At 37.0% G+C, this 12,139-nt stretch overlaps 1 protein-coding gene across 1 annotated transcript in view; it reads left to right on the top strand.

Annotated features, from left to right (window-relative positions):
• The window catches only part of Stag1 (STAG1 cohesin complex component), a 288,399-nt gene that overhangs the window by 71,816 nt on the left and 204,444 nt on the right, over positions 1-12,139 (top strand). The window contains exon 3 of the mRNA XM_060385437.1: positions 7,764-7,866. Within this exon, the coding sequence (XP_060241420.1) occupies positions 7,764-7,866 (103 nt within the window). The remainder of the gene's footprint in view (positions 1-7,763; positions 7,867-12,139) is intronic.

Raw genomic sequence — 12,139 nt, 5'->3', positions numbered from 1 at the left:
TAATATTTGAAACAGGCTTATTTAAATTATATTTGTATTAAAAGAGATTGTAGTGTTAATAATATTAGGTATTGTTCTTTGTAACTGAAAAATTATGGAAAATTTTAACTCTAATATGGTACCTCATCGTGGTAAACTGAGATCTGGGAGTGCTTTGGTTGAATAAGCCAGCTGGAGAGGGTATTCTTGGTTGAGCTTTAATAAACTTTTTTGAGAGTATACACTTATCTGGAGTTTTTGTGCTTATGTTTGCTTTATTATCTTGTTTAATCTACCCATCTATCTAGGTATGTACACAGTTGTGTAACTTTTTGTCAGTGTGAGAAAAATGCCTGAGCCAGTCAACTTAGAATAAGACTTTTTTTCCCCCCATGTCCATTTTCAAAGTTTTATCTTAGGATTGAATTTTGCCTGTATGAACTTTAGACCTGTTGTAATGCAGTTTATCATAGTAGGTGGTATGGAGTGAAGTAGCCTGCTTACCCCATTATGGCGGGAAACAGAGAAAGGAAAAGGGAAGGCAGTCCCAGAATCTCTTTCATTGCTGTGTCTCTGTTAGGCCTATTTCTTAAAGGTCCTACCATCTTTCATTAGTTCCATGGGCTAGTGACCACACCTTTAAGATACAGGAATTGGGAGAGACTCCAATCACAGAATTCTTCATGTGGCTGGATATGGCTATGCCCATCTCCTAATGCAATAGTTTGTAAACAATTTTCTGTTCCAGCATTGACCTAGTCCATCCAGATTCAAAATCTCCTATGAGATAACATGACAAAATCAGTTGTAGGATTTGTATCCATTCCCTTTTTTATGTAACTAAATCATAAATAATGAAGATTCAGGAAACCTTTTCTTTATACATATTTAGTTGATTATGTGTATGCTCTAAACTTCTTAGCACTAGGCCTGCAAATCAAGAAAATAAATAGGAGAAGAAACTACAAAAAAAAAAATCAGTTGTAGGTCAGAAAACATATTTACCTACTTCTAAGTTATAGTGGCACAAGAAAAATTCTTATTCCCAAAGGGATAAATAGGAAAACAAAAAGGAGAAATTAGACCAGAGTAGAACTAAAACCCAGCAACAAAACATTAAATCCTCTATCTCTGTGTTTGTAATTCTGAGGAAACGGTAGTGTGTTATGAACGCCAAAGAGTTTGGACAGTTGCTGTTTGTATGGTCACTTTTTTGTCCTGATTTTGCTGGACCTGGAGCTTCTTCTATGTTCCTGGCATCTCTGATTTTTACCCTGTCTCCATTAGAGCTTCAGCTTCACCTTTATCGCTTCTCTTGCCACCTTGCCAGAATTCTGAGCCTGATGTGTACTTTCTTGCCTTTTTGGCTTTCTTACTTGAAATTTTCCTGGAAGCCTCCATGACTCTTTACCTCACTTTTGCATTCCAGCAAACCCAGAATTAATTTGCAAAATGACAGGGTCTGCCTCCAATGCAGCTGCACTCAGTTTCCTAGGTAGTTTCCCTGTATCTGAGCAGAGCCAACTGGAGTCTTTAAGAACTGTCTCCCTTGGTTCTCTTATCACACCTATGTGGGTGTGATGAGTGAAGGCATTGATTCCGGAGAAAACAGTGAGGCATCTTTTGTTGTTACAGTGCAGGGCACTTAACTTTCTTTGTGATGGTAGTACTTGTAGCCTCAGCCACATCCTCTTTGGTAGTACCTTTAGCCACACTCCTTTTTTTCATGGAAGTGCCACATTTTTTTCAAATCCTTTCTGGTTTGTAGTGTTTTGCTCTCAATTACTATTGTTTTTCATTTTTACTGTATTTTTTGTTTTTTTTTGTATGAAATTCTTTTATTTTAATTTTAATTTTTTATATTAATTATTATGTACAGTTTATTCACATTGTATTTGAGCTGTAGCTCACTCTCTCATTCCCTCCCAATCCCACCATCCCTCCTTCTTCTCATCCCATGCCCCTCTCCAAGTCCACTGATAGGAGAGGTCCTCCTCCCCTTCCATCTGACCCTAGCCTATCAGGTCTCATCAGGACTGGCTGCATTGTCTTCCTCTGTGGCCTAGTAAGGCTGCACCCCCCTCAGAGGGTGGTGATCAAAGAGCCAGCCACTGAATTTATGTCAGAGACAGTCCCTGTTCTCCTTAATAGGGAACCCACTTGGATACTGAGCAGCCATGGGCTACATCTGTACAGGGGTTCTAGGTTATCTCCATGCATGGTCCTTGGTTGGAGTATCAGTCTCAGAAAAAACCCCTGAGACCAGGTTTTTTGGTTCTGTTGCTCTCCTTGTGGAGCTCCTACCCCTTCCAGGTCTTTCTATCTCTCCCTTTTTCCATAAGATTCCCTGCATTCTGCCCAAAGTTTGGCTATGAGTCTCAGCATCTGCTTTGATACCCTGCTGGGTAGAGTCTTTCAAAGGCCCTCTATGGTAAGTTCCTGTCCTTTTCTCTGTTTTCTCCCTCTTCTGATGTCTGTCCTGTTTGCCTTTCCGAATGAGGATTGATGATCTTACCCAGGGTCCTCCTTCTTGCTTTGCTTCTTTAGGTGTACAGATTTTATTATGTTTATCTTATCTTATATGTGGTATATATCCACTTATAAGTGAGTATATACCATGTGTTTCTTTCTGCTTCTGGGATACTTCACTCAGGATGATCTTTCCGAGTTCCCACCATTTGCCTGCAGATTTCATGATTTCCTTGTTTTTAATTGCTGAGTAGTATTTATTCCGTTGTGTAAATCTACTACAATTTCTGTATCCATCCCTCCATTGAGGGACATCTGGGTTGTTTTCAGGCTCTGGCTACCTGGAATAAAGCTGCTATGAACATGGTTAATCAAATGTCCTTGTTGTGTATTTGAGCATATTTTGCATTTATGCCTAGGAGTGATAAAGCCAGATCTTGAGGTAGCACTATTTATAATTGTCTGAGAAAGGACCAGATTGATTTCCAAAGTGGTAGTACAAGTTTACATTCCCACCAGCAATGGAGGAGGGTTCCCCTTTCTCCACATCCTCTCCAGCATGTGTTGTCACTTGAGTTTTTGATCTTAGCCATTCTAATGGGTGCAAAGTGAAATCTCAGGGTCATTTTGATTTGCATTTCTCTGATGACTAAGGAGGTTGGGCATTTCTTTTAAGTGTTTCTCTGCCATTCGCTATTCCTTTATGGAGAATTCTCTGTTTAGTTCTATACCTTATTTTTTAATTGGATTACTTGATTTGTTGGTGTTTAACTTCTTGAGTTCTTTATGTATTCTGGATATCAGCCCTCTGTCAGATATACGGTTCATTAAGATCCTTTGTTCTGACAACAATGTCCTTTGCTTTACAGAAGCTTTTCCATTTCATGAGGTCCCATTTATTGATTGTTGATCTTAGAGTCTGTGCTGTTGGTGTTCTGTTCAGGAAGTTGTCTCCTGTGCCAGTGAGTTCTAGGCTCTTCTCCACTTTTTCTGCAAACAGATTTAGATGCACTTGGACTTTTGCTTTGTGCAGGGTGTTAAATGTGGATCTATTTGCATTTTTCTACATGGAGACATCCAGTTAGACCAGCACCATTTGTTGGAGATGCTGTCATTTTTCCATTGTATGTCCAAAATCAGGTATCCATAGGTGTGTGGGTTTCTTTCCGGCTCTTGTATTTGATTCCATTGATCTACCAGTCTGTTTCTGTGCCAGTACCATGCAGTTTTTATTACTATTGCTCTGTAGTACAGCTTGAGATCAGGGATGGAGATACCTCCATATGATCTGTTGTACAGGATTGTTTTGGCAATTCTGGGTTTGTTTGTTTTTCTCTATGAAATTGAGAATTGTTCATTCAAGGTCTGTAAAGAATTGTGTTGGTATTTTGATGCGAGTTACATTGAATCTGTAGATTGCTTTTGGCAGGATGACCATTTTCACTATGCTGCTCCCCCCTCAGGGGGAGGTGATCAAAGAGCCAGCCACTGAGTTCATGTTAGAGACAGTCCCTGTTCCCATTACTAGGAAATCCACTTGGATACTGAGCTGCCAGGGGTTCTAGGTTATCTCCATGTGTGGTCCTTGGTTGGAGTATCAGTCCAGAAAAGACCCCTGGGCCCAGGTTTTTTTTGGCTTTATTGGTCTCCTTGTGGAGCTCCTGTCCCCTCCAGGTCTTTCTATCTCTCCCTTCTTCCATAAGATTCCCTGCACTCTGCCCAAAGTTTGGCTATGAGTCTCAGCATCTGCTTTGATACCCTGCTGGGTAGTGTGTTTCAGTGACCCTCTGTGGTAGGCTGCTGTCATTTTCCCTGTTTTTTCCCTCTTCTGATTTCCGTCCCATTTGCCTTTCTGAGTGAGGATAGATATTTATTTTTTTAACTTTTAGTTTTTGTAAATGTATATCAGGAGTGTTTATCTTCATGTATGTATGCGTACCACACACATACTTGGTTCTTGTGGAAGTCACAAGAAGGTGACTTCCTTGACACTGGAGTTATAGACAGTTGTTAGCTACCATGTAGGTGCTGGGAACTGAAGTTGGGCTTTTTGCAAGAACAAGTGTTCTTAATCAGTTTTCCGGTTCTCTACCCACAGTAGTAGGATATTAATCATACTGTTATTGGTAAGGCCCAGAGTATGATTGAAGACTTGAGGTGAGGAAAAGTACAGCTTTTTATTGTGTTCTTAAGTCTTTTTTCACTTTTTGATATTGAAGACTTCTACATGCTAATATGCATATATACAAAACAAAGTGTACTGTCAGTTGTTAACAAAAGTTCTGACTTTTAAACTGGCTGCAGTTGACAGTATTATTTCTCAATTCATACTTAAAATATGGTTTCTTTTGTTACTAAACTTTATTATTCCAGCACAAATCAATTACACTAATGGCTTACTTTCTCTAAGATGGATCTGGATATCTCCTGTAGTCATCTTGGAGCTTTGTCTAATGTTTAGTAGCTTTTAGCTAGTTTGTCTAGCTTAGATAAATACAAATAGTTAGTATTTCAGTATCCTCACATGGAAATACAAGAATTTAAATCCAGTTTGAAATTAAACAGACTCTACCATGTCTTAAATCTGTGACAGTAGATCAGTTTTTCAGATGGTCTCATTTATAAAACTCAGATAGTAATACATTTCTAACCTTATTTATGCGCCTTTTGCCAAAACATATACTAATAGCAATATATGCTAAACCATAGGAGAGATTATCTGTTTGTACTGTAATGAATAAATGCAAATTACAAAGAATTGAACCAAATAAGAACAACTAGATCAACGATGGATAAATGACTACTAATAATTCTGATTTTTAAGGGTCTCCTCCCGCAAAAAAAAAAACAAAACAAAAAACAAAACAAAAAAACAAAAAAAAACTCAATATGGTTATTCGTATAGGTATCACAAGGCCCTAACTTTTAACCAACATTTGCAGGTAGCCAAAGGCTACTTGGGGAGAGAGAGAGAGAGAGAGAGAGAGAGAGAGAGAGAGAGAGAGAGAGAGATAGAGAGATCATGATACCATGTGTCTTATAAGACCATCACCCTTTTCAATGATGTTTAGATGGTTAACCTTTGCTGGATATGTTTTCTTATTGTCCTAAGTATTATAGCTGTCTGTACAGTTGTCTCTTGTAAGCAATCCTGATTAAACTGACTGTTGACTGTTTAACCAAAAAAAAAAAAAAGTAAACTTATTCCTTGAACATAACTGTGTTTGTCCATTAAATTTTATGTGTGTCCATATCTATCCTGTGGGGCCAGAAGTCTAGTACAAGTCTAAAGTAGTTGCTGTGTGGTTCTTTAAGAAAAAGCTAGCTGGCCCTGATTATTATTCACATTATTTATATTTGGAATATATCTGGCATATTTCAAATGACAGATTCCCTTCAAAAACTGAATGTTAGTAGCACTAGTATTTTAAACTGGATTGCACATGGAAATGGGTATAGTACCAAACATGGAGGCTATGGTAGAGACAGGGAGGTGAGGGCTTTCCCCCTATTTTTAAAGTCATGGTAATAATGGAACAAATGAGACCACTGATTTTTCTTTCTTTTTCAAATACTCCCAGACCCTATCCCTTGCCTATATTCTCACATCCTTTCTCCCCCCCCCCTTCTGGTGAGAGACTGTTACACTGCAGAGCAACATGTGTGTTTGCAAGAAGCACAAAAGAATAACAATTTTATGGGTTTGAGTGACAGTATAATTTTAAAGGTACTAAATTTTATATAAATTTTAAATATACACTAATTTTAAAAATTAGTTGATTAATGTCATTTCTACAAACATAAATCTAGAAGCAAGTCTAATTGCAATAGAATTAATTTTGATATTTGAATTTGAGGTGGCTTTAAAGAAGCATTTCACTCATACAAGTTAACAATCTTGAATTAAAGACCTGGAATGTGGTCAAATGTTCTGTTAAGGGATTAAATTTATTTATAATAATTTTACACATAATGCACATTATGTGTAAGATCTCCAAAGGAATACAGTGCAATAAAAATAGCAGAATTACAGACATTAAAAATTGAACTTTAAGGAAAGGATCAATACAAAGAGGGAACCAAGATGAAGAAGAGTGTTAGGGAAGCAAATTGAGAAATTTGAGTTGGACTTACTATTGGGTGTAATATTTGTGAATTTTTTAAGCCAATTTAGTATAATACAGCTATTATAAAAAGTTAAATTATGTAAAAATTAAATGAAGTAAAGCAGTGTCTGGGATGGTGGCTTAGAGGCTCAATACAAGTATTCACCGGCAAGAGTACTTTGGGGTGAACATGTATAGCTGTATACCACATGTACTTACTGTGGGGGAAAAAAGAAATGAAATAAATCACATTGAAATAAAACATGTAATAATCACCATTTTACAGTTAGAAAGTATATCATTGTTATCTTGAGGTTGTTATTTTTATTTCATGCATGTGGTATAAATGGATTTTCTTTTTTCCTTTATTTGGAAATAAGTTTCAATAGTATGCTATTTATCACTTTCTAGTGATGGTGTGTTGATCGTTTGAAATTGGTTTTAGGGAGAGTATTTATACCAAGAAAACCAGCAAATGCTATACACAATGACTTTATCTGTTATTTGTACACTTAAGAAAATGATAAATTGTTACTAAAATGGATTAAAGTTAAAGGTTCATCAGAGTCAGTTATACTAGCTTTCAATGTTGGAAATACTGTTTCAGAACAGTATTGTATTATGTTTGAACTATTATCGGATTCAGCAAAAAGTCACTCCAGCATTGACTACCAAGTGAAGGTGCTATAGGTGTCTTTTTCATTTCACTTATCCTATTTATTAAAAAGAACACTAATAACAGGTTGGCAAAAATAGTCATTTTGTTATATTCAGTTGGCTGCATAGAATTTCCAGTCAAGAGGATTGTGTTTTTATTATTGTTTATCTTTTGTACTGTAGATGCTTTTCTTTTAAAGAAGCACTTGTTAAATATTTACTAGCATACCGCCTTCCATGGTCTTATAAATTTCCTCTAAAGCCAGTTTTTTAAAATCTTGAAGAATTAAGTTTTTTATTCATTCTGTATATTTATATTTTATAGAGCAGCTGTTATTTTTACATTAATTTATTCCTTTTTATTTTGGTGATTTAAATTTTATTTAGTGCGAAGTGACATTGGATAGGGAGTGTATATATTTTGGCTTACTGAACTTTTGAAAATAGCAGTGTTAACTGCTGCGTGTCAGTGATCCCAGCTAAAGGGAGTAGTAGAACGGAGCTGCATTGTATTTATTAATTTGTTCACTACAACAACCTGTCATTTTCTAGGGATTCAACTAATGAGACTACTGCCCATTCTGATGCTGGCAGCGAGCTTGAAGAAACAGAGGTCAAAGGAAAAAGAAAAAGGGGTCGTCCTGGCCGGCCTCCAGTATGTGCTATACTTTCTCTTTATTCTTCAATGCTTTCCCATAGATAATCTTGACATAATTTGTTTTTCAGTTCTTGTATTAATGCTGTTAATATTTTATGTTTTTTATTTCAGTGGCACAGCAGAGATTCTTGGAAAATTTCCTTTGGCTTAGCAGTGTCAGCAAAGGGAAATTGTAGCACCTTTGCTGTCTGTCCTTGAAAGCACAGAAGGAGTTTTGAAAGAAGTGCAGTTGAGACATGCTGCTGTTCACTCTCAACTTTTTTTTACGGCAGCTTCTAAATGTGCATTTTGATAGTAATATTTTAAAGCTTGAGCCAAGTTTTAGTATATCTGCGTAATAATTCATGAGTTGAAAATTTAGAAGTGTATAAGGAGTCCCTACTTTGAGGGGTGTCTTTACAAATTCTATGAGTTTCAGTTACCCTTTAAATAAAATAAACTTTGAGAGATAGTAACAATATATCAGAATGTTAAGATTTACTGTTCTTATTTATCTATGATTTGGTTTGCAATTGTAGCAATCTTTTTCTATTTTATGAAAGTTCTTATGAAAAACCTTAACTTTCTTTATAGAAGACATAGTAGAGTAAGATATCACATATTTTCATTACTGAGCTTCAAAAATTATTAATATTGCAGGTAAAGAGATATGTTGGGCAAGGTATGGAAGAAGGGTTGAAAGACCTTTAGTACCAATTAATTTGTGTTATTTTCCAGGAACTTCGTCATATTTAGCTATCCAGGATCATGTTGTGGAAACTTCATCACATATATAGTACTTTTATGTTGGCTGGGGGAACTCAGCAAGGCTTGAATGCATTAGCATTCTTCTCAACCTTACTTTGTATGGGCACTCTCTTCTCCAGACTCTGGAGCAAAACCCGTTTGTGTTAGGAGGATCATAGGAGGATTTTTTGGACAATATGGGTAACAGAAGTTTTAATTTCCTGTTTTGGCTAGGCCCATGACAGAAGGTGAGAAAAAAAAAGTAGGGTTTTATGACCAGCCTTAGGAATCAACTTACTAGATGGAATAAATGAAAATAAAAACAAAATATCACAATTGCAAACACAAACAAGTAATTGACATCCTTACTTAGTATCATTATTCTCTTAATGCAAATAGAATCTACTTCTTACAATTTATGGTTATGCTGTTTGTCTTAGTCAGTGTTCCATTGCTGTGAACAGAGACCATGACAAAGGCAACTTTTACAAAAGAACATTTTATTAGGCCTTGCTATAGTTTAGAAGTTTAGTCCATTACCTTCAAGGTGAAGAGCATGGCAGCAGAGACAGTCGTGGTGCTGGAGAAGTAGCTGGGAGTTCTACATCTAGATCCGCAGGCAGCAGGAGAAGAGACAGACAACTGGGCCTGGCGTGTCCCTGTTGAAATCTCAAACTCCTTTCCCCAGTAACGCACTCCCTCCAACAAGGCCATACCTACTCCAACAAAGCCATACCTGCTAATCCTTCTCTAGGGCCACTCCGTGATGACTAACCATTCAAATAGATGAGCCTTTTATTCAAACCATTACAGTGTTTGATCACTTACTGTGTACATTGGAAGACAGGTAGATTGTAGTGACTTATTTAACATGATTTTTTTTGAATGTGGTTAATTCTCTTTTGCTAGAATTACTATTTTGGGCCAACCTTAAAACAAAACATGGGAGAAATCTTCATCTGACCGTGTATTTGCTTCTACTTGCTTGTATACTTTTTGACTGTATGGTTTTTATTTAAAGGAGAAAAATTGTGGAGAAGACATTTTTTTTTTTTTTTGCTTTGTAGTCTTTATAATACTTTTTTTTTTTTTTTTTGAAGAAGCATTATTTATATAGCCTTCCTTACACAAACATTTTGGGAAGAGTGAAGGAATCTTCTAATTAGTGTGCAGTTCCTGGCCTGGCTTCCCCGTCTTAAATGGCATGACTTTGTTTTTTTTTTTTGAAGATTTATTTATTATGTATATAATGTTCTGTCTGCATGTAGACCTGCACACCAGCAAAGGGCACCAGTCCTCATTATAGATGGTTGTGAGCCATCATGTGGTTGCTGGGAATTGAACTCATGACCTCTGGAAGAGCAGCCAGCACTCTTAACCTCTGAGCCATCTCTCCAGCCCCTAATGGCATGACTCTTAATAGTGTGACCCTTAACAGCTTGACCACGCCCTGTCACAAATGTTTGTTCCTAGGAAGAGGAGCAAGGCAGGAAGAGCCAGGAGATGCATGAGAGAAACAGACTTTTTGGGAGATAGCTCCAGTGAGACAGCTTTTTTAATTGCTAGACTGGTGATGGGACAAAGGCTTTTTAAACCTTTGGGGAGTAATATCCATTATTGCCCAGGGCTAAGGTGCTGGGAATGCTTTATTTGCATGAAGAGGAATTTCCAGGGGAGAGGAAGTTTAACCTATAATCTGGCCGCCAGGCTACTGGACTGCTTGAAGGGTGGCAGAGATAGTGTAGGAGACATGCACACCCAGAACAGGGAGGAGGCAGTCCTGCTCCTGCCTATGGGTCTCCAGACAATATGCCTCAACCTCACTCTTGCTCCAGGTTGTCTCCCCTGCTTGCATGGGTCCCTGGCCCCACATTAGTGTGAGATTTTTTTAAGTTTCTCATGTTACCATGTTATTATTCTGAAAATATAGGGGCAGGTTGCCTTGCTTTTCTGTGATTCATGGAAATTTATTCTCCAATTAAAAATTTTGAGATTAAAGGCTTACCTTTTTCCTTTAAGTAACCACTTTTTCAGCAGGGTGTAATATTATTTTAATTTTGATGTGTATATAACTAAGCCTCTGCAATATGCTGTTCTTAATTTAAAGTTTTGTATATCTTGATGATTAACTCTTTTATTGTGCCAACTAGGACTGGAGTTTTTATGGAAATGCAAATAGTAAATAATACATGTTTATTCTCTGGTCATCAGAATGATCATACTTGAGTCATTTCAATGATAAACTATCTTCAGGAATGATTAAACATTTTCTATTAACCATTTCTGTCTCAAATTTTGGTTGGTAGACATTTTTAACTAATTACTATTTTCAATTATTTCTGTTGTTATTTTGTTGTTCACATTTTTTTTATTTGGAGTGTGTATGTGAGTGTGAGACTTTTGTGTGTATGGACAAGCATGCCTATGGAGGTCATAGGTCAATTTGCAGGAATCAGTTCTCTCCTACTATGTGGGTTCCGGGAATGAAATTCAGAGATCAGGCTTAACAGCAAGTATCTCTACCTACTAAGTCTCCTTGACAGCTTATTTATTACTTTTTTGTTTTTGTTTTTTCAAGACATGGTTTCTCTGTGTAGCCTTGGCTGGCCTGACTAGCTTTGTAGACCAGTCTGCTTTCAAACTCACAGAGATCTGCCTACCTCTGTCTCCCTGAGAGCTGGGATTACAGGCGTGTGCCACCATGCTTGGCTAATTTTACCTATTTATTTGGACAAAATGTGATCTTTTTTTTGTATGTGAGTTTGATTTGTGTACATGTGTGAATGAACTTGTTTATTTTTCTGTTGTTTCATGTTTGTGCTTATGTGTTTGTGTGGGATATCTGTGCCTGACATTTACTTAGAGATCTTCCTTAGTTGCTTTCCACCTTATTCATTGAGTTAGGGTCTTTCAGTTGAACCCTGACCTTGCATGTATATGTATATGTGTATGTATATGTATATGTTTACCAGACTAGACTGGTTTGTCAGGTTGTTACCTCAGCTTTGTGAGGTTGGAATTAGAGGCTGGCCACCTTGCTTACTTAGCATTATATATGGGTTCTGGGAATCAAATTCTGGTCTTCATGCCTACCTGATAACAACATTTTTCACTGAGCCCCAAGGTGTGTTTGATACATACACACAATAAGGAGTGACTAAATCAGACTAGTAATATATCCATTCATATTGGGCATAACACTTTTATGCCTAGCACGTTCAAAATTCAGTTATTTTGAATTATAAATTTATTGTTAACCATAGTCATCCAACTGTGTTATTGAACACTAGACTTGAATCCTCCTAATTCAATTAATCAACTTTTTTATACTCTTCTACCCTACTCCCGATTTCTGTTAACCATTGCTCCTCTCTCATTCTGAAGTCTTGTTTAAGTCTCTGCAGATATATAGTAGCTGGTGTGTGTGTGTGTATGTATGTGTGTGTGTACGCACACACACGCTTGCTTGATCTTCTTTCACTTGATAGAAAAGTCTTCCAGATTGATTCCTACTCTCGCACGCTATGGTTCTGGTTTTTGTTTT

Source organism: Meriones unguiculatus, chromosome 6 (genome assembly GCF_030254825.1).
Source record: "Meriones unguiculatus strain TT.TT164.6M chromosome 6, Bangor_MerUng_6.1, whole genome shotgun sequence".
Taxonomy (NCBI): Eukaryota; Metazoa; Chordata; class Mammalia; order Rodentia; family Muridae; genus Meriones; species Meriones unguiculatus.
The sequence above is the reverse complement of the archived record's forward strand: the minus strand, read 5'-3'. Positions and strand labels throughout refer to the sequence as shown.